General features: G+C 38.4%; 3 protein-coding genes across 7 annotated transcripts in view; 1 reads left to right on the forward strand and 2 right to left on the reverse strand.

Moving 5' to 3' along the window:
* The window catches only part of LOC136879194 (uncharacterized), a 180,607-nt gene extending 178,475 nt beyond the window's left edge, over positions 1 to 2,132 (reverse strand). For 2 of the 3 annotated variants that reach the window (XM_067152972.2, XM_067152992.2), the window contains exon 1: positions 2,001 to 2,132. The gene's annotated coding sequence lies outside the window, so the exon portion shown is untranslated. Of the gene's footprint in view, positions 1 to 1,640; positions 1,690 to 2,000 lie in introns of those variants that run through there. The other variant, XM_067152983.2, reaches the window with a different exon arrangement.
* Positions 2,133 to 2,335: 203 nt separating this feature from the next.
* Sf3b3 (splicing factor 3b subunit 3) overlaps positions 2,336 to 23,618 on the forward strand; it is a 258,058-nt gene continuing 236,775 nt past the window's right edge. For all 3 annotated transcript variants that reach the window (XM_067137901.2, XM_067137904.2, XM_067137902.2), the window contains exon 1: positions 2,336 to 2,442. The gene's annotated coding sequence lies outside the window, so the exon portion shown is untranslated. The remainder of the gene's footprint in view (positions 2,443 to 23,618) is intronic.
* LOC137501921 (uncharacterized) lies at positions 15,945 to 22,702 on the reverse strand. The gene is made up of 3 exons (XM_068229105.1): positions 22,293 to 22,702; positions 21,604 to 21,898; positions 15,945 to 16,673 (listed from the first exon to the last, which is right to left on the reverse strand). The coding sequence occupies exons 2-3, from the start codon at positions 21,737 to 21,739 to the stop codon at positions 16,411 to 16,413; spliced, it is 399 nt and encodes a 132-aa protein (XP_068085206.1). The 5' UTR covers positions 21,740 to 21,898; positions 22,293 to 22,702; the 3' UTR covers positions 15,945 to 16,410.

Here is a 23,618-nt window from a genome sequence, read left to right on the forward strand (position 1 = left end):
GATGAATGCAACTAACCTATTAATCCTTTTCACCTGATACAGCTAGATTAACAATATTGCTTCCTCCCCCCAGTTATTTTATGTCAAAGCTTGAGTGAGGAAATCTGGAGGGGAGGGGTAAGTACAGTAGCATTTTACCTACTAAATAAATGAACATTGTTCTACTAAAAGGTAAAGCATTATTACTAAGTGCTTCTACAAAAACAACAACCATCTCAGTAAGTGCTTCTACAAAAACAACAACACATTGTTACATCGGTTATCAATATATAGGGCCTACATATAGGTGTGTCCCCGGATGTATTAACATATGCCTGGTTTTTCGTTTATTTTTTTACATAACAAACAGGCTTGGCTTGACAAAACGTACTTCAATGTCTAATGCTCGCCCCGTGGTGTAGGGGTAGCGTGCCTGCCTCTTACCCGGAGGCCTTGGGTTTGGTTCCTGGCCAGGTGATGGATTTTTACCTGGATCTGAGGGCTGGTTCGAGGTCCACTCAGCCTACGTGATTAGAATTGAGGAGCTATTTGGCGGTGAGAGAGTGGCCCCGGTCTAGAAAGCCAAGAATAATGGCTGAAAGGATCTGTCGTGCTGACCACAGAACACCTCAAAATCTGCAGGCCTTCGGACTCAGCAGCAGTCGCTTGGTAGGCCAGGGCCCTTCAGGGCTGTACTGCTATGGGGGTTACGTTTTTTCTTTTACTACTAACTTTAATAGTAGGTATTTGTACATTAGTCAGCTGCATCTGATCTGCATTTAGGACTGGCCCCAAATAACAGATGTCTTTTCAGAAGTTGAAAATATTCTCCCTTGGTAAATTATCTACTCCCTAATTTCCTTTCCTATAAATGCATATTAGCCCCCATTTGTCCTCTTGAATTTGAACTTTATATTATGATCCTTCCTACTTTAAAAACAAACTCCATTCAAGGTCACTTGTCTACTAATGTCATTTCACACCATCTCACCCCTGACAATTTAGTTGGGCATCTCGTCTCCTGACTCCCAAGGACTCCTCTCCCAAAGTTTGCCATATTCTTTTTCTATTTACTAGATTATTTCTCTCATTTCAATAATCTGTTTGAAGTAAACATAAATATTCTAAGAAAGCTGTTATTTCTTTATATACTCTCTTATCTGCAACCCAGAATGAGTGATTTTTAATATCACTCACAACAATGTTGCAACTTCATCCCACAATACAGTCTTCATTCTCACACAGTACAATATTTTAATACTGTCTCCACCCCATCAAACATTCTATACTGTTTTTAGTTCAATACTAATGGTTAATTAGACAACTGAATGAGGACGAAAATGCAATTTTGAAACAGGCAAATAGCACCCAACTAATAAAGAGGTGACTATCAGTAATTGTCTGAAAGGCAGAACTCTCATTACTCCCCACTCACTAGCTATTAGCTCCTAGGCTTGAGAATAATAAAGTCGTAGCTTTATCTGATATTCAGGTGTGAATAGGAGACTACAGTCAGAAGGAAATATACGGGATTTATATTATATATACATATATATACATTAAGAGAAGGAAAGTCACATACAATTAACCAAATAACACAAAATTAATTGATTTGCAATATGTATATTGGATGATGTAAGTAACCTATTGATCCTTTTTACCTGATACAGCTAGATTAACAATACGTTTGCTTTTCCCCCCCAGTTATTTTACGGCAAAGCTTGAGTGAGGAAATCTGGAGGGGAGGGGTAAGTACAGTAGCATTTTACCTACCAAATAAATGAACATCGTTCCACTAAGAGGTAAAGCATTGTTACTAAGTGCTTCTACAAAAACAGCAACACATTGTTACATCGGTTAGCAATAGATAAACATATATATGTGTGTGTGTCTGGATGTATAAATGCATGCCTGGTTTTTGGTTTATTTTTTTATATAAAAAAACAGGCTTGGCTTGACAACAGACGTACTTCGATGTGTAATCCGTGCTCTTCGATACAAATGTAAATGTAACAACTTACCAGGCAGTGGGCAAGAAATATTACATTTGATGAAAACCTATGTATTACGATGACCAGTTGCGTCTTGTTACCATGGCAACAGGTGAATTGTCTTCGGAAATGGAGCGTAAAGATGTCTTTTGAACTGTTCCCTCGCCGTATAAGGAACAGCTGATTGATATATCGAATGCCCTACTTGATTCCATTCGATATTGAGGCGCAAGCGCGTCTCGATCGATTTTAGAACGTCATATCCTTCATTAGTGCGCAGGCTCAGTAGAAGCGGATATTACGTTGTTATATGGCGTCGTTTTCTCGCATTCTTTGCTCCCCATTTTGTATTCTGCCTCCTGCGTGTTCGGCGTGCTTCTTGGCTTGTAGCACGAACATGAGTACGAGCCTGCGCCATGCTGCTGTTCTCTTGTGACGATTTGGGCGTTTGGTAATCTGTTGCAATTCAGAGGTTAGTGTCTAAAGTCCTTCGTCATCAGGTATTATATTGATATTGTTTTGAATATTTGTTCGGGGGGATGGAATACAATTACAATCCGTAATTTTAGGTGGAGACTAAAGACTCTAAAGATTATAGACTACAGCTTTTTCTTCGTTTTTTACTGTTAATTTAACTTACATGTTTAGATCACGCGCATATTACTTGAAATCGTACGAGGTTTCTGCCAGCGCATAATGCTTGTATATTGTATTCTCATTTTTTTGATGAGTCATCGTATGGTGGGTTAATGAACTGAAAGCCAGTCCCTCCAATGATAATTGTGTTTTTACAATCGCTTCGATTATTTAAAAAATTTATATTATGTTTAGTGATGTGGAATTATTAATTTGTGGCATCAAAATTTTCTGGGATTGCTTGGTGGGGTGTTCGTAAATGGAGAAAAGGAAAGCGTAATGAAAAGGCATTTCGGTCATAACTCTTAGGCCCACGTTACGTATTCTTATTTGTAGAATGATTTTTCAGTTGTCCGACTTTTTTTAGGTCCATTTTACAAATTCTTTTTCCCCTTGGGCTTTGCTTACGTAGCACGCTACATGGCTTCCAACGTGGATTCACATTTGCAGGGCTAGTCATTTTTGAACGTTGTAAATAAAGGGACCGATTGAGGATGGTTGCGTAGTTGTACTTCCTCTTAGAACATTCCGTGGTTTCCCATTTTCACACCAGGCAAATGCTGGGGCTGTACCTTAAGGCCACGGCCGCTTCCTTTCCTTTCTTGTCCCAGCGTCGCCATAAGACATATCTGTGTCGGTGCGACGTAAAGCCAATAGCAAAAAAAACAAAAACAAAACACAAACCTCTTAGAACAAGCACCGCCACTTAAGGGACCGATCGAATTTGCTTGGCTTCGTTTTATCTTTTCAAGCTGAAGTGCCGGCTTGTGGGTGGGCCGACGGCAAGGATTTCTCGAGATATTTGCTGAAACCCAATGGGGGAGCTTGTTGGCAACTTGGCCATTTTGAAGTTCCTGTTCAGCCCAATTTTCAAAACCCCCTTGAGGCTTGATAGCCCTTATTTATCATAACATCTAGGGTTTTCCAGAAATTTTTCTTCAATATTTCCTGTGTTGAAAGACTGCAGTTTACACAATTGCATGATATCACGTTAATCATTATGGATGCTTCTATTCTCAAGGCTAGTAAAATACGCAAGCAGGCGGAAGTGAGATTTGTGATAAGCCAACAAAGTGGGGAAAAAAAAAAAAAAAATAGTTACAGTGCAGCCATTATAACTTTCCCACTCCCAACCCTTCTGAGATAGTCAAAGTTTGGTGTAATTTGCATCAAGTGTAGAATAATCTGATATGAAGTAAAATATATTCAGTTGGAGCAAACTTCTTTCAGGAGGTGGCAAAATTTGTAACTATGCATTATCCCTTTTACATTCAACTGTGTAGATGAGCTGAGATTTAGTGCAATGAACTAAGTAAAAATTAGGCAGAGGGACAAAATACATCACAGCTTTTGGGAGTATTAACTGTTTGGCTTGTGTTTAAAATATTTAGCTAGAAGGCATACATATCTTTGCTTTTTTGCTGAATGTTGCACCGTGCAATTTCTAGGATGTATTATGTGGTTGAAGTATGCAGTATTCTGTACCACAATGCTTATCCTTGTTCAGAATCGTGCATACGAGTTGGTTTCTCCCATATTTATCTTGATGCAACTGAAATTCAAATTTTACCTTCCGCAGTCCAGCTCTGGCTACATTCAGCTGCGCACGGAACGACTAGCGTGTTCACACGCTCGTGAAGGACATTGTCAAGATGTGCTCAGCGCTACAAACCTCTGTACTTGGATCTAATGAGTGGTACTTAGCTGGTGCTGGTGATTGTTACATTGGTTAGACCTTTGGTCTGGATTGGTTCTTGCTGTGCGGATGGTTAGGCTAGGATATGTACAAGACCATTGGTCTGAACAGTTAGAGCGGCCCTAGTTTCGTGAGGAACACGATTGGCCTGGATGGTTAGGGTTCTTGCCGTGGACAAGACGATTGGTCTGGACGGTTAGGATTCTTGCTGTGGACAAGACCACTGGTCTGGACGGTTAGAAGCTGTGAACTGGCCCTAGGCCTCTAGTTTTGTGTGGAAACACGATTGGTCTGGACATGTGGACGATTAGGATAGAACCTGGACAAGACCATTTAACATAAGTATTAAATTAAATTACTGCTGTTGTGTATTTCACATTGTTTCCTTTACATGGTGTTTTTTCTTTGTGCTTTTATTCAGCTGAGGATGGTAATGCAATGTATTTATTAGCATTGATGGCAATGATGTCTCATTCTGTTCACGTTTACCAATGAGAATGCAAGTACTATCTGCGCACCTTTTCTGGATAGATTTACACCCTAGTGCTGAATTGGTCGACCTCGGCAATCTTCGAGATTCGTACTGGCAACCTTCGAAACACAAACTATGAATCGCTTGTGCATCGCTGTGCGACATCTGGCATACACTTTACGTACTAGTACCGTTATTTACACAGCAAAGCCAAAGTATAGAATTTACTCTAGGAATAAGATTCGCATCAAGAAATGTTATATAATGTGTGTGTGTGTGACAGTTGTTGGCTTAAGATGACAAAATTTTAGCATAATTCATGTTGATCGATCATATTATAGATTCAATTCAGATTTAATTTCCATTCAGTTGGCAGTACTACTGAAACCGGAATTGCTCCCTCCTTACTCCTCAAACCTGTACACAAATCTATTGATAAAAAGTGCGCAGATAGTAGTTACTTTAGCCGTGGCCGATGGTGGGTGCTGCTCTTATTAGGTTATAAAAGTGGATGTACTTCTGTGGGCAAGATGGTGGGTTCCTAGACATTGCAATGAACAAATCTATCTAAAAGGAATTCCAAGTAAGATTTGCATTATTTTCGCTTTGAAATAATGTTAAAAACTCTGGGCTGCGGAAGGGAAAATTATACCCAACTGAATCCAGGTTGAATCTTTGGACATTGTTTGGTGTAAGATAGTCCTGGACAATGTGCCTGAAATTTAGTGCAGTGGTATACCTGTTCCCTGGTGTTAACTGCTGTTCCTTATAAATTGTTTCTTTAAGAGTCCAGTACTAGATTAGGTTATAATGGGGAAGTTCAGGCAGCATGAGTTGAAACAATGCAAACCAAAGTTTATAACATAAGGAAGTGGAAATTATGCAAATCTTCCTTGGAATTCCTTTTAGAGGGGAGATGTGTTAATTGCGATGTCTAGGAACCCACCATCCTGCCCCGGAAGTACATATGCTTTTATAACTTGATGAAGAGCAGCATCCACCACTGTCCATTATAGATACTAGCATTCCTATTAACCAACATGATGAAGTGACCTGCCCCGGGTGAATAAAAGCACAAAAATGCCATGTAAAAGGAAACTAGGGTACCTGAAGGAATCGTATCCATGAAATTTCATTATAATTTTTTGTCATAGATGGAAGATAATTGCTTTTATGCAAATTAGGGTTAGTGGTAAATTAATAAATGCCAATATTACTACAGAGAGATATACACATTATCTGCGAAACTATTAGGGCTGATTTTGTAAACATCATTGAGTGGTGATCAGTTTTGATCTAAGTTCAGAAAATGATCTGAGATCAAACCAGTTTCATGTTGTATAACACTGATCTAAGATGAAGTAATTGGAAGTTCAATTTTGGTCCCAGTAATATGTGAGCGCTTGGCAACAGCTCCGAAACAGCTGAGTATCGTGAGTCGCGTTGAGTAGTGTGAATGTTTTCATTCGTATTTGTGCCGAAAGAAAGAAAAAATGACTGAAATGAAGTACAAAAAGGGCCGTTCTCATTTTTTCCAGGACAAGGATGCCCTAGTTTACTGTGCAGTGGGCCTGCTGAACCGACAGGGACAAATGACTGGCCATTAAGTTCTTTTGTATCAGTATTTAATTATATGATAACACGATACTCTTATCCCATTTTTCTATGGGGTTGAGTATGAAGTGAGACGAATCTTCGTAGCGAGTTTTTACGACTGTATGCCCTTCCTGACGTCAACCTCACCAGAGGAATTAATGAGATGTAACGAATGACGTGATGTGAGTAACTAAAACAGACTGTAGGCCTAAAAGTCTTGTTCAGCATTTGTCCTTTTACGTTTAGAAATACTGCCTACCGACTAAAATAGTTTGTTAAATAATAGTATAGAATATTTACGCGAGAAATTTCTTATCTGACTCCATATTTATATGAAAACATACTTTATTTTCCTCTCATGTAAACCATATTGAAATTCACCTTCTGCAATGTTTATAAAGAAAAACAAGAACAACCATATTATTAGCATATTACCCGATGATGAATGCTTACTCCTAGGAACTCTCCATCAACAGTTCATAGAGATGACAAATCCAAAGAGTATCAACGAAGTATTTACAACATCCTCCCACCTTGGAGTTGTGGGAACAATTTCAAAACTGTACTCTTCTATGGGGTCCTCCAACTCACCCCACCTCAGTCACAGTACTTGGTGTTAGCTATCACTACACGGCCACTTTTTGTCGTATACGAACTCTGTCCTGATGTCGTCCCTAAGTTCAGTTTTCTTTTAAAAGTTGTTTGGTCACCGTCCACCTCCAGAGGGTAAAGTCTTTCAATAGGACGAATCAAAACTCCATCTTTCGTTTTCACTTTAGCCACACGCGCTGCACCATCGCGACCAGGGAAGAGCGTTAAAATTCTTGCTAAAGGCCATTCTACCCTTTTCAGTTTCTCAGATCCGAGTAATACCATGTCACCTTCTTTGAGAGATGTTGCCTTCTTTCCTTTGCGACGTTGGACTAACTGTGAGAGATTCTTTCCTGAAGCGCTGTTTCAGTTCTTGAATTAAGTACTGTCTGAAACGTAAGCGAGAACGGAACTTTTCTCCCTCTAATTTATCTAGATCTGATACATGATTGGCATTGATCTCATGTAGAAACATACTTGGAGTTAATGGAGTTAAGTCTTCTGGATCCTCTGATACGTATGTTAGTGGTCGGCCATTAATCACAGACTCCACATCACACAGTGAAGTTGACAGTACTTCATAAGTCAGAACAGACTTCCCGAGCATCCTCTTCAGCAGCTCCTTGACTGAACGAGCCAGGCGCTCCCACCACCCTCCCCACCAACAAGCTGTGGGAGGATTGAACTTCCACTCAATTTCTTGTAGCTGAGATTCATGTAGGATTTTACGGACAGACATTTCTTTTAGCATATTTGCAGCTCCAATAAAATTAGTTCCGTTGTCACAATATACAATGGATGGACGTCCTCTTCTTGCAATGAATCTCCTTAATGACAGAAGAAATGCTTCAGTGCTGAGTGAAGATACGAGTTCTAAGTGTACAGCCCTATAAATTGCGCACGTATACAATGCAATCCATAACTTCGAATCATTCTTTAAAATCAATGGTGCAGCTAGATCAATTCCAATAACTTCAAATATTGCAGCATTCTTGATACGATCTTGTGGTAGCTGAGTACTCTCTGATTCTGCGTGCTTAACTCTGTGTTGCTTGCACTGTATGTACTTGGAAATCACATTTCTAATGACTCTTCTACTTTGAATGATCCAAAACTTTTTCCTCAGATGTACAAGGAGAAATTGTATGCCAGCGTGACAGTGAACTTTGTTGTTCTTTGATCAAGGCATCAACTACATCATGATTCCTGGGTAATAAGGGGAATCGGAAATTAAAGAGGTCATTTCTCATTGTAATCTTTGTCTTCACCCGGACCAGTCCTTTACTGTCACAAATTACTTTCAATCCCCTGTCACCTTTTTTAGGAAATAACTCCTGTTGTACACACTTTATAGTAACTAATTCTGCTTCTCTTAATTCTGAAAATGTTAGTGGGCCAGTTTGCCTCTCCCTACTACATCGAGCGTTGTTGTAGAACCGTAGTACCCATCCCATTATTCTTACTCTTTGAGAATAAGTGAAATCACTTTTTAGATCAATGCCCATCATTGTTACAGGTTCGTCTGTGTTTTTCTTTCTGAAACAATGATATCATATTTGCCTTCATCAGCGTGATAAACAGGCCACTCCTCTTCAGGACTTTTCAGCCAGAGGGGTCCCTCACACCAGTTAGACTTCGTCAATTCTGATGGATAGCACCCTCTTGATAGTAGGTCTGCAGGATTATAAACTCCAGGTACATGCCTCCATTGTTGTGGGTCAGTAAGTTGTCTTATTTCCTTGACTCGGTTGCCGACAAACATACACCATGGTTCATTTCTTCTAATCCATGCAAGCGCAGTCGTGGAATCACTCCAGAAGTAACCTTTCGCGTTTTCTAAAGAAAGGGATGATCTGACTAACGAAGCAAGACTTCCTACAAGACAGCCTAACAATTCTAGTCGAGGAATAGTGACACTTTTGAGAGGTGCTATTCGAGCTTTTGCTAGTACTAACTGAACTGATACACCCTTCTCATCCTCGGTTCTGAGATACACTACTGCTCCGTAGGCATGTTGACTGGCATCAACAAAAGTATGCAATGACCAAGACTGTTCATCTATCTTTCCACCAGTTACCAGTCTTTGAATCTCTATTTTTTCTAAGTGGCCAATTTCACGGTAACGCTGGTTGAACTCCTTCGACATATCAGGTAGAGGGGAGTCCCAATTTGACTTAAATCCTTTTTTACTTAATTTCTTTGAAGCTTCTATTTTCCATGACTCCTGTAGCAATAATTTGAATGGAAGAAGCGCAGGAGCGAGAAACCCGATGACGTCATAAATTTTCTGTATCGCTGAGAGTAGAATTCTCTTGGTAAGTATTTCTTTTGAGAATGGAATGTGAGCAACGATATAAACCCCCAATGTATCCAATCGCTTGTTCCACTTCGTGCCCAAAACCTTTGTGACATATCCATTGTTATTATGTTCATTGTTGCCCTTGATCTTTGAAAGTTCGCAATTTCTTATTGTAGATTTCCAGCTTCTCAGCTCCATCTTGGCTTCAGCTAGAATCCTTGTACTTTCAGAACGAAACATACAGTAATCTTCTACAGGAGCAACTGATGTTACACAGTTATCTACGTACATAGATTTCATCAGTTTCCTTGCTATCAGTTCATCTTTATAATTAACAGTCGAAAGATGATCCAATACAGCACCCAATATAAACGGACTACACGTGGCTCCAAAAATAACTCTTGAATGTCTATAAGTCTTCAGTTTCATACTTCTGAAATCCTCCCACCATAAAAATCGGAGATGGTCACGGTCTTCAGCTCGTACTTCGATCATTTGGAATGCCTTTGTTACGTCTGCAATAACACCCAGCTCTTTCTCTCGAAACCCTAAAAGAATTTCAGGGATATTTTGAACGTAATTAGGACCTCTTATTAAGCAATCGTTTAGTGAAAGCCCTTCATTTGTTTTACATGAAGCATCAAAAACTGGTCGAACTGGGGTAGTAAGACTTTCAGGTTTGATTACAGGTCGGTGTGGAAGATAATGACAAGATTTTTCGATCTCTTCCTGTGGCACTTCTATAAAACCTTCCACTGTCCAGTTTTTAAATATTTTGTCGTATTGTGAGAGGAGACCTGTCTTTTTCAACTTCTGCGTAGTCGACTGAAGTCTTTTTTCTGCTATTTCCTTATTGGACTGGATTTCCGGATGACCCTCCTTCCAAGGAAGGCCAACTACATAACGTCCATCTTCTTTTTGGGTTAAAGTATTAAGTAGATATTGCTTCGCTTCCCGTTCTTGTTCTTCAGCTGATTTTATTTCTACTGGATCCTGAATACCAATCGTTTCAAGATTCCACAAGTCCGTGATTGAACCATCTCTGTAAGCCATCGTGATTGTTGTATTTGCCATATTCACTTCAGGAGAGTTGTCAGTTCTCCTCCCAAAGTCTATCCTAGCTTTGTTTCAATGGCTGTAAGATCATTCTTAAGTCGAACAATATTTCCAATTAGAATTTTAGCGTAGACATCCATTCCAATAAGAAGCTGAATTTCTGGACAGTTATCACCCACATCGCTGATCCATATTTTCTTCATTCTAAGTTCTTGAAACAACATAGAGCACGCTGGAACTCGTGGGACTGACTAGCAAATACGTGGCTGGTCCCTGACTTCGACCTCACAATCAACGTTACCGCCTGGCTTTTGGAGCTTGATTGTGTACTTCTTGTGATTTATTTCAGGGGTCTTGCTTCCACCGAACAGAACATGGGAAACCAATTCCTCAGCGTGTGATTTCAATCAGAGTTCTTCAGCTGTTTTCTGCAAGATGTAGGATCGTTGAGAGCCACAATCCAAGAAAGCTCTCACAGTTTTCCTTCTGCCATTTCCGTGGACAGTAACCATCAGTGTTTGTAGTATTACTTGACAAACAGATGTATGACAAGCCATATTTGAAGTTGTGTGAAGCTGACTGGCTTTTTCTTCCTTCGATTCATCCTTATCTTTCTGCAAAAGATCAGGACACATAACCGTGGCATGCTTCTTACAACAAACCAAGCCCCTAATATTAGATTTACAGTTCTTTGACAAATGATAAGGTCGCAAGCACGTGAAACAACGCTTTTTTTCTCTACCCTTTGATCTTCTTTCCTCAACTGTCATGTTTGTTGTTTTGAAACACTTCTCGCTATCATGGGTCTTTTCACAGAAGATACATGTCTTCTGAAGTATTGCTAAGTACAGCCACCATAGGTATACTCATATCTTTAATGTGCTTCCTATCTACTTCTGAAAACGATCCCTTCCTTTCAGTCTTTCCTTTCGCTTCTGTACTACTGAAACCTGACTGTGCTAACAGTATTTGCTTTTCATTTCAGACTTCACTCTTGACAAACTCCATTAAACAATCAAGTCGAGACATCCTAGGTTCCATTTCATTTACACTCTGTTTAGAAAATGGACTTCTCTGCCATGCCCGTAACGTTTCTTCTGTTAAACTCGACTCAACCAAGAGAAAAAACCATGTACCTGGATCTGTGCCGGTCAGGTTTAAGGTACTGAGTGACCGTAAATGCGATTCTAATTTAATTGATAAAGTTGAAAGGGGAAGTTTATCATTTTGAGTAGCATTTGAAATTACTAGTTTCGACAGTTCTCTTACATAGACTTGCATCAGAAGGTCATCCCTACCGAATTGTTCTTTTAACGCTTCAATGACTTTTGGATAATTTTCTGCTGTTTGAGGGTAACTAAGAACAATTGCCTCTGGTTCTGTGCCAGGTTTCATTGCCTGTAATAAATACTGAAACTTGTCACTGTTGTGCAAAGTATCATCTTCGTGTATCTTTCGGAACCGAGACCAAAACCCTAACCATTCCTTAAGATCTCCATTAAATGTCTTCAATTCAATTTTGGGTAACTTACAGGACCTTCTTTTACTGTTATGATTGCCTACCTCATTTCCGAACATCTCGCTAGGTGGTGGACTAATCTTTCCTGCGAGCAAAAGTGTATTGTTTACTTGAACCTTAATAACCTCAAATTCGTCACTATATTTCTCAGTACTTTCTCTTTCAGCTAAAATATTATCCTCTGCATGACTAATAAATGATCCATTATTTTCACGTCAATTTCATGAAGTTCCTCTATTAAATTTTCTAAACGGTTAAAATTTGATTGCAACAAGTCATGGTTCTGTGAGGTAATTTCTGTTACAAGAAACTCTTTAATACATTGAAACTTCTTTGTTACACATTGCCTAATAGGCGTCCTACCTTTCTTTAGCCGTTCCATGTTGCTTCCTTCTCTTCTTGGATAGGAATAATTATTCACGATTACTCACAACATATATTCCTCTCTCGTCTTGAACAGGAATATTCACAGTAATTTATATACATCTCCGATCACGTCGGGGTCACCAAATGTTAGAAATTTATCTGACTCCATATTTATATGAAAACATACTTTATTTTTCTCTCATGCAAACTATATTGAAATTCACCTTCTGCAATGTTTATAAAGAAAAACAAGAACAACCATATTATTAGCATATTACCCGATAATGAATGCTTACTCCTAGGAACTCTCCATCAACAGTTCATAGAGAACAAATCCAAAGAGTATCAACGAAGTATTTACAACAGAATGACGTGATATGAGTAACTAAAACAGACTAGGCCTAAAAGTCTTGTTCAGCATTTGTCCTTTTACGTTTAGAAATACTGCCTACCGACGAAAATAGTTTGTTAAATAATAGTATAGAATATTTACGCGTACAATTTATAGATCTTTATAGCCTAGAAGTCATGTTCGCTGCACAAAATTTTGAGGTTATTGCATATTGGACCCCCCTTTACTAATTTTGGCTGTAAAAGTGGGGGGAAAAAGGGGTCTAATACACAAGTAAAAAAGGGACATACTGCAGATAGTTTGAGATCATAAAATCATTCCAGAGAAAACGTGTATTTGTCAGGGATGTTGAAACAAAGAATTTTAAGTACTTTCCTTCACTTAAAGTACAAATTGAACTGATGTCAAATTTTGCAAATCAATTAACTGTTGAAGTGTTTGTGAGAAGTATGTGGATGTCTGACGAAATTCAAAACAAATAATTTCAAAGAGATTTTCCTAATTTTGAGATTTGGAGAAAACATTGCACTTTATTACAAATGAGTGACATTAAGGTCAATTTTTTACTGACCATTTAGAAATGAAGTTGATTGAACGTGAAGAAAGCAGTACATGGGTGAAAAAATTTGTGCAACTTGAAGCATGAGTGAAAATACAGTACTGTTGATGGTGAATACTCTCTCCAGAAGCCAAATAACTTAATACATGAACAATGGAACAGCTTCCCACAAAAGTTTTCGGTGATGATACTTGCTACATCATTACATGCTTTGTTTGGGTCATCATATGCCAATATAAATGGTCCGTTATTGGACATTATAAATTTTCTGGCTAACTCATTCCTGGTTTTCAGCGTGTGCTAGGCTGGGCTCATCAGTTGGTACCTAGCACACCTACCAAGATGCTAGCTAGTGCATACCATGGAGGCCACTGCATAGGCTAATTGTAGCCACCGGCAGTGCCAATGCACAATGAGAGACTTTGTCTCATTATCAAAAATTGATGCCTGCTTGGCCATCATATGATTTAGATGTTGATTCCCATACGGAATCTGAAATATTTGTTCCGAATGAGTAAATTTATAATACCAGTTAAATGGTCCGTTATTGGACATTATAAATTTTCCGGCTAACTCATTCCAGCCTAGCACACGAGGGCGAAACGCTGGCAACCAGGAATGAGTTAGCCGGAAAATTTATAATATCCAATAACGGACCATTTATATTGGTATTATACTCATTCGGAACAAATATTGCAGATTCCGTATGGGAATCAACATCTATATCATATGCCTACGAACAGCTATTTTCTACAATGAATGTTGTGAAGTCTGCAGTAATCGTGACCTTAGAATGACAAGGTTCTATCTGCCATTTCTATTATTTGGAGAAACTTGCATTTGAAAATTCAAACCATCATAACTTTGTTCAGTTTTAACAAAAACACTTCAAATTTTCTGAATTACCTGAGACGCACAATAGACACAAATGCATTGCGTCAGAAAATCAATATCGTTTCAATTTTACCATAAACTGAAAGCGTAAAAATGCAGTTAGAACCTTGTCTGCTCAAGATAACGTTAAATCTTAATTTGACAGGGTTCTGTGTGCTCTTAGAACCTTGTCTTGTTACATTTCACAGGAATAATACTGTATAATGCCTTGTTTGCTATCCTGTGCAATGGAATATTTCAGGTAAAATTTGCAGCTTCGCCTGTTATTACATTTTTTACGTTATATATTTCAATTTTTCATTGGGATGAAGTAATTAAAACGAGAAAGCCGGTTAATTAAATGTCAAAAATTTCATCGTATATTTATTACAAGAAGCATACAATATACCCATATAATGTTCATTGATAATAAGTTACTCTGAACTAACATGATTGGAACTTACAACTTTTAACGATTATAAATGCAGGACTGTGTTGTAGTATGCTCTATCTTGTAAAGGCATGAATTGCAACATGGCCTTTATATCTTTCTTCTTTTCTTCTGTAACCTGATGTATTTGCTTGGAGACTTTTGGCTTTAGTTCCAAGATTGAAGACACACCTGGAGAAGTAGACTGGGCATTCATCACTTTCTGTGTTGTTTGGCGCACTGGCTTCTGCAGCATCTTTAGGTTGACAACCTGTGGCTGAGAATCAGGAGAGTGGCTGAGGACAAACTGAACTTCATGTAGTATCTGACTAAATATTATAGAACTCACTTTCGTGAAGGGAATCAATTTGTAGTTCAGAAGCTTCGCAGGGGTACCGAAGTCCTTAAAATTAGTGTCCTTCATTTGCACAATCTTCTAAGGTCTTGTTCTATTGATGCCTTTCAAAATTCTGATTAGTCCTAAGGGAGAGAAGAATTCATTAACCCACATGGCTTTTTCAATGCAACTATGTACGTTGTCCACTTCCTGAATACACGAGTGACCTGGGCCCTGTTTCATAAAACATATTTCACTAATATTATTAGTAAAAACCAATAATATTAACTAATAATATTAGTGTTGTGTTTAATAAAATTATTAGCTAATAATATTAGTTATTAGTTTATGAGTCAAAATTATTAGTAGATGTTCCTAATATTAGTAAAGTGTTTCATAGACAACATAACTAATAAAATTTACTCATATTATTAGGATGATTTCCATTAGTGTATTTTGACTCATATTTCATATTATTAGTGAAACCAAAGTGTGTGGTATTCTGATATATTGGCATAAAATTGTGAAGATCAGTGAAATGGGTGACTCTGATTCCAATAGTGATGAGGAGAGAGTTTATATTCGCCGTCCAAGAACTTTTAGGCCAAGAACAGCCTATACGGGTATGGAACAATCATATGAATACAATGAGAGATTTAGGTTAGATTACAGAACTTTTGAATATGTGCTTGATAGGATTGGTAATATCTTACAATCTCCCACTGCAAGGAATGAAGCACTAACCTCAAAACAGCAGCTTCAGATTGCACTACACTGGTTAGGTAGTGGTGCACAGTATCATTGTATTTCTGATATGCATGGTGTTTCAAAAGCAACAGTCTGCAGAGTTGTGCACCGAGTTGTGACTGCGATAAATGACACTCTTCTTCAGGATGTTGTACGTTGGCCAGCTGACTGTGGTGAAGTAGTTGCCAGATTCACTGAACTTGGTGGTATTCCTTTAATTTGTGGAGTACTTGATGGAACACTTATCAAAATTGATGCACCAAGTGCATATGAACCGGCATTTGTTGATCGACATGGGAAACATTCCTTGAATGTTCTGCTAGTATGTGGGCCAAATTTAGAATTCTACTATGTATGTGCAAACTGGCCTGGCAGTGTCAGCGATGCTAGGGTTCTAAGATTAAGTGGCTTGAACGATAGGATGGCTAATGGCTGGAGACCTTTCCCTGGTGCAGTTCTGCTTGGAGACTCCATCTATCCTTTAAAATCTTGGCTCATACCACCAGTCATCCGAGATTTTGCTAGTCAGTCTCAACAAAGATTTTTAAGAGCACATAAAAAAACAAGGAGGGTTATAGAGTGTGCAATAGGACTCCTTAAAGAAAAATTTCCTGTCCTTAGCATTGGTATGCGATTAAATCCCACCTTTGCTTGTAAAGTTATCAATGCTTGTGTAGTACTTTGTAACCTGTCAAGACGTCTAGATAACTACATGGCTCCTGAAATGGAAGAGGATCATTTGGAGCAAGAGGATATTCAGGAGGGTGAGGAGGTTCCAGTCCAGGCTCAAGAAAAACTGCAATTCCTTTACGACCACTTCGTGTGAACAGACATTGTGATGAATAAAAGACAAATCATATGAACACCCAACACAGTAATTTTGTGCTTTTTATGATTTTTATTTACACTTTTTACATCTGAGGCTGAACTACAACAAAGTTACCATCATTGTTTTCTACAATTAAATATTCATTGTTTGGTACAGAAAGTTCCTTTTTTCCACGTTCCTGAACACCACTTGTGAGGGGTGAATGCTCAATATTGAGTAAATTTTCCTTCTCCCACACCTCCAGCTCCAGCTTCCGGACTTCAAGTTGAAGCTTCCGTTTTTTGAGGGACTCTATTTCTTTGCTTTCCTGGGGATGCTGGACGAGTACCCTCTTCTTGACAGTACCTATAAGAAAAAAGAGAAAATTAGGTGAAAGTTAAGACTACAGTTAAGCTAATTTATATCGGCTAATGTTTAATAATTTATTCCCGCTATTGATCTCAGGGTACCCATTTTATGGACAAATTTAATCTTTACATCTAAGACTGTACCCCAGATGGAACGATCGAAAGAGACTGATATTAGATGCGACGTGAGTCATACGCAGCGAGTAGTAGTTTGAGAGAGAGAGAGAGAGAGATGGAGACAGATAGAGTGCGCACGTGTGGTAGCGAAAACATTTAATGAAAGACAGGCAGTGCAAGAGACGTGATGTATCTAGTATTACATGTGGTGTAGCTTAAAATTCACTCTTAATGAAACTTAATTCCAGACCTTGATAGTAAAATTAAATGTTCATAGATAATAACTTTTCCCCATTGATTTGTGATTGCCTCGGGAGCCCGCCAACCTCCAGAGGCTGCATCCCCAAATAAATACGGAGGGCCCCAGCCAGGGTTATGAGTGAAGTCCACAATGGTAGCTACGGTGGAGAAGCTGGTACAGTGTGTCACGCTCCCAGCGGAGCTGGTAGTCGACATGCACATTCCGGGCGGTGTATTCATAATCTCATGCTAACTCACTGCATTGCCATGAGGAGGTCAGTTACTATACGCAAACCTTTTCTTGAGCCCTGAGCTCCCTAGTGCTGAATCGGTAGACCTCGGTTATCTTCGATATCCATATTGGCAACCTTTGAAACACAAACTATGCATTGCTGTGCGACATCTGGCGTACACTTTACGAACTAGTACTGATGTTGTTTGCACAGCAAAGCCAAACTATATAATAATTCATGCTAGGAACAAGATTTGCATCGAGAAATGTTATATAATGTTAAATAATGTATGTGTAACACAGTTGTTGGCGTAAGATAATAAATGTTTAGAAAATTCATATCGATCGATCATATTATCGATTCAATTCAGATTTCATTTCCATCCAGTTGGCAGTATTACCGGATATACAATAATAAAGTTTTATTATGAATCCACCTGTTCAATACATTATAATGTTGTTACATTAAAATAACTTCATTAGTTAAAAAGTTATATATGGGACATGTTTCGCTCCCTTATAGAGCATCATCAGCCAAATCCGAATCTCAAACAATTGTTATTTACGTAACAAAGACTTAAGAACCATTAGAACACTTTTGACAAACTTAAAACTTATTCTATTCAAAAATCATAAAATATAAAATCCTTGTATACATGGCTCAATTACATGTGCTTAATAGGAACATACATTAAAATTATGGAAGAGAGAGTACTAAAGTATAAAATAAATAATATATATATATCATGTCCAAAATCCTAGAAAGATGTGAAGATCAATCTTAGGAGCCAATTTGTGGATCTTCTTAGTAATGAGATCTGGTAAAAAAGTTATTTATCCCTTGTGGATAAGAGTCTATAAAGATTCAAAATTTATCGTCAAATTTGATGATTGAACTTGTAACAGGATAAATGTTGGTCTTCAAGAAATTTAAATGCTTGTCATGTGACCTCGGCGAAGCATTTAAATTTCTTGAAGACCAACATTTATCCTGTTACAAGTTCAATCATCAAATTTGACGATAAATTTTGAATCTTTATAGACTCTTATCCACAAGGGATAAATAACTTTTTTACCAGATCTCATTACTAAGAAGATCCACAAATTGGCTCCTAAGATTGATCTTCACATCTTTCTAGGATTTTGGACATGATATATATATATTATTTATTTTATACTTTAGTACTCTCTCTTCCATAATTTTAATGTATGTTCCTATTAAGCACATGTAATTGAGCCATGTATACAAGGATTTTATATTTTATGATTTTTGAATAGAATAAGTTTTAAGTTTGTCAAAAGTGTTCTAATGGTTCTTAAGTCTTTGTTACGTAAATAACAATTGTTTGAGATTCGGATTTGGCTGATGATGCTCTATAAGGGAGCGAAACATGTCCCATATATAACTTTTTAACTAATGAAGTTATTTTAATGTAACAACATTATAATGTATTGAACAGGTGGATTCATAATAAAACTTTATTATTGTATACTAACAGATTTCAATACGGATTAAAACATGAGATTAGTATTACCGGAACCGTCAACGCTCCCTCCTTACCCCTCACCCCGTAAAAATTGGGCTCAAGAAAAAGTTCGCGTATAGTACTCGAGTTTGTGTGTCGTGGGAAGCCGTGAAGCGATACATTTGTTACAAGACTGTGTGGGGCTGAATTACAGTAGAATTAATTAGATTAATTACATTACTACAATGTTGAAATGCCAGTTAAATTCATACTAGAACAAAGAATTCTTATGTATGACACATATGTAAAAACCGACTCATAAAGAGGTGAGTAGGCAATTTCAGAAGAGATTTCCCGGGGTTCCTCTTCCAGGTAAAGAAACAGATATCTCGTGAATAAATTAACAGGATCACTTAATGTTGTGATTCCTAAACTGAAACGAGGGATTCTATTAGAAAAAAATATCGACATTAACACATCATTCGTACGATCTCCCACTACATCTGTACAATGTGTTGCACAAGAAGTCGGTATCTCAAAATCCTCCGTGCATAGTGAAATTAAAGAGGTTAGTACTCATGATGAAGGCTGTTGGGTGCATGAGTAAGCAATAAATGTAGTAATAGTGGACACAGAATACGCAGAAGGTTATGAATATACCGCTCAGAACATGCATGTAGTCTCCCGGCCATGCTGGGAGTGGGACACACTGTATTTGGAACAATACGGCTGATGGAACATTTGAGCGGTTCGTGCAAGTATGTCTCTCTTTTTCATTCACTCTTCTTCATTACCGCATGTGTTCAGTATCTGTCTCTATCTCTCTCTCAAAATACTACTCACTGCGTTCGGCTCGTGTCGCGCCTAATATCAGTCTCACTCGATCATTACGTTTGGGTACAGTATTACACTGAAAGATTAATTTTGATGTGACAAGTCATTTCCCTGTGTTTTCCATGCTTTCCCTATTTTTCCAGAAAATGGGCACCCTAAGACTAATGACAGGAATAAATTATTAAACACCAGCCTTTATAAATAATCTGTAATAGACACATATTCGGCTATTATGTTTTAGTCTCTATTAGAGACATCTTCAGCTATTTTTTGTCCTAATTATTATCAATACCATGTGTAATGTGTTAGTCCTAAACATATAAAGGCCTACAATAAAATAGGTATTGGAAGGTGGAACACACTCCATTACAGGTGAGCAAAAGTCAATGCGGGTATATATAATGAAGTTAATAAATTGTATAATATGGAAATGGCATCACACTTGTATCATGTCAAAAACGACACCATTCACTAGCAAATGAGCATTGTACCCATCACTGAGAAAGCACAGGAAAAGCATCTGAAATGGTATGGTCATGTCCTGTGTGCCGCACCTGGAACAGTTTGTTACTTTTTTTTTTTTTTTTTGCTAGCGGCTTTATGTCGCACCAACACAGATAGGTCTTAAGGCGACGATGGGATAGGAAAGGGTTAGGAGTTGGAAGAAAGCGGTCGTAGCCTTAATTAACGTGCAGCCCCAGCATTTCCCTGATGTGAAAATGGGAAATCACAGAAAACCATCTTCAGGGCTTTCGCAGTGGGATTCGAAACTACTATCTCCTGGATGCAACCTCACAGCCGCGCGCCCCTAACCGCATGGCCAACTCGCACGGAGCCAATTTAACTCACTCCTTTGAAATTAATGGGCAACGTCCACACGAACGTCCAGAGCAAAGCTGGCATGACACAGTAAATGATACGAAGACTCTCGTGTTAAGACCACACGATGCCCAAGATCGTGCAAAATGGCGGACCTTGCACCAACGGGTAAATGCTAGGAATAATAATATAAATTTGTAGGCCTAACTAATTTCCTTGTAATTATTGAACCAAAATTTAAATTATAATATTACAGATTAAAAAGACAATAACTCTTATCTTCTTAATGTTTTTTTTTCAAACGCCCCATGTTTTAAAATCTGCCCATATAATTTACATACCGTAGAGGTGCTCAAGTATTGTCAATCAATCACTACTGATCTGCACATCTGCACTTAGGGCAGTCGCCCAGGTGGCAGATTCCCTATCTGTTATTTTCCTAGCCTTTTCTTAAATGATTGCAAAGAAATTGGAAATTTATTGAACATCTCCCTTGGTAAGTTATTCCAATCCCTAACTCCCCTTCCTATAAACGAATATTTGTTCCAGATTTTCCCTTGCTATTAAGGAGAAAATATTATAGAAAAAGGAAATTATCACAGAAAAGAATTCTGCAAATAAAGTACTGTGTCAGTGGTGTGTTTCTTTTGTACACACTAGTTGACCAGCTTACATATTTAACGACACTTCCATTTGCGACAAGAACTGGGAATGTACCCAAGTTTCTGAACAATAATCCACACGTTTCTGTTATGAGCATGTTTAAAACTGGCATGCTCACTCGTGCCAATTTCAAGAAAGGGTCCCTGATGAGCACAGGCATTAGAGGAATGACTGATGGCTTGCTGTGAGCAATGTAGTCAATTTTTGTTGATTGTAGTGGCTGTGTACAATGGGATTGCCGATGATCCACTTCACAGATTTATATTTTATGATGAAGTGTAGCTTTTTTGACATATGATAAATTTATTTCAACTTCTTTATGCCATTAGTGTTCATGCAAAATATGTTTCAAGATGACTATACCAGAGTATGATAAACATTCTCAAGCATCACATTATTATGTACAGTGTTCCACTAAATGTAATCCAGGGAAAACAGATCTTGGTTACTAGCGGGCAGCCTGAGCCTGTAAGTTTAAAGTCACACAAAGAAGTCGCAGTCAAGAGGTGGAATTAGATACCAGAATACAGTCTTAAGTTAAATCATTTCCAGCTTACCTCTAGCCTTAGGTGTCTCCTGCTGATGCTGGAGCTCTCCATTTTGCCAGCTTCCATCAATTTCAGTGGCAGATATAGGCCTACTTTCTTCCAACGCCACTATATAGTCACTGGTTGAAGCGGAAGTTGGTCCCATTGTAGGAAGAACGATTTCTCCAAGAGAATCTTCTGTTCCGAATCCCTGTAAAACAGGAGATTCTCTTCCGATAATGTCAAGAACCAGGTGGTCTATGACATCTAATTTTTTGCTACTTCCTCCCCCACTTCCTGTCTAATAAGCATTATCAACTTTTGCCTGTAAATAAAAGAAACCATGTAAGTCTAGAAGGACATCCTGTTGTAACTGTCTATACTAAAGTACTACCTACATCTATTGTATACAATAATTTTTGTATGCTTTTTTGCATATTAAAACAAAGATTTATAAATATCACTGGAATTCATTTCAGGTTATGTTCTGCTCAGTCACAGTCATAAAAACACAAAGGATGGCTGTATGATGCGTAATGTTAAATGACTATGGGTAGTATACAGCACAGTAAACTATACTGCGGAGCTAATAGTCTCCTTATTTCCCCCTCTCCCCCTTTAAAAAATATCGACACCCAGTTGAGAAAAGGTGGCTTGAAGTTAGTAAATAAACACTAACATAACCTCCAACTAAGAGAAAAACAACAGCTAAAACTTACCACTGTTCTGCTCCTCATGTTAGGCCAAGTAGCATCCCGCACATAAGTGTGATCTTTTTCGGCTGTGACCAGCCCAATAGCCGCAGCATAATCCCGCAGTTCCATCCATGCTTGCCTCTTCGTGTCCTTTGTCAAGGTTAGTGAAAAGGCTCCGAACAACTGCCCCTTCAACTCCAGCACTTTTCTAAGGAAACTTTCTTTCCTGTGACATTATTGTCGTTTCTTTTACCCATTGTAGCCTATATAAACTGACAAGAATCTGAAACTGCACTGAATAGCCGGTTCCGGTTGTAGTCAAACACAAAAAGCACAGAGTATGAGTGGGTCAAGCGCTAGCCTACTGCAAGGAATGAAAACAAACTACTGTAAGAACATGCAACAAATCGATTCTAACCTCAAACTGTATCAGCTGACTAATGAACTAATATTATTAGTGAAGCCATTTTATTAGTCAGGCATACATCTTTATGAAACAGAATTTTGACAACTAATAATTTGTTTTGAGTTCTAATATTATTAGTTAGTTTTATGAAACAGGCCCCTGGAGTGGAAAAAGTCTAATTGTGAAGGCTACGAGTATTTTCTGAATAAACTTGTTGGTAAGGATCTCCATGAGGTAATATGGTTGGATGAGATGTGGGTGAATGCTGGGGAATGCATTGCTAAATCTTGGACCTAGGACAGTTCTAAAAGCTTCCATAATCAACTAGCTGGGAGGGGTGCCAGATTAATAATAGTGCATGTAGGTTCATCCAGTGGTTTTGTGAAAGGTGGACTATTAATGTTCCGATCGATGATAATCACCAACCCATGGACCACCTTCGCTTTTTTGATTGGTTTAAGAAGCTCCTGTAACAGCTCAAGAGCCCTTGTCATTGTTATGGACTATGCACTTTACCAATCCGTAATAATGGACAGGACCCCTACTTCGAGCGCCCGTGAAGAACTGGTAGTGGAATGGCTGCAAGCAAGAAATATCCCAGTGCATGTGGGTATGACTGAATTAGCCTTATATGTACGGGTGAAACAAAGCAAACCGGTTTCACCGACTTGTGTAGTCGATGAGGTAGCGAAGGAACAAGGACACGACGTAGTTAGGTTGCCGCCGTACCACTGTCACTTCAACCCTATTCAGTTGGTATGGAGTAAAGTGAAACATTACGTACGCACAAATAACAAGTCCTTCACAATTGGATGGTGATATGCATCACTTGGCCAAGCGCCAAAAGTAGATTTTGAGATATTGACACAAACGGAAAATCCTTTGTATTAATTCATATTTCCTGTTAAATGCGAGGTGGTATATACCAAAATGATTAAAAACAT

This window comes from Anabrus simplex, chromosome 1 (assembly GCF_040414725.1).
Source record: "Anabrus simplex isolate iqAnaSimp1 chromosome 1, ASM4041472v1, whole genome shotgun sequence".
Classification (NCBI taxonomy): domain Eukaryota; kingdom Metazoa; phylum Arthropoda; class Insecta; order Orthoptera; family Tettigoniidae; genus Anabrus; species Anabrus simplex.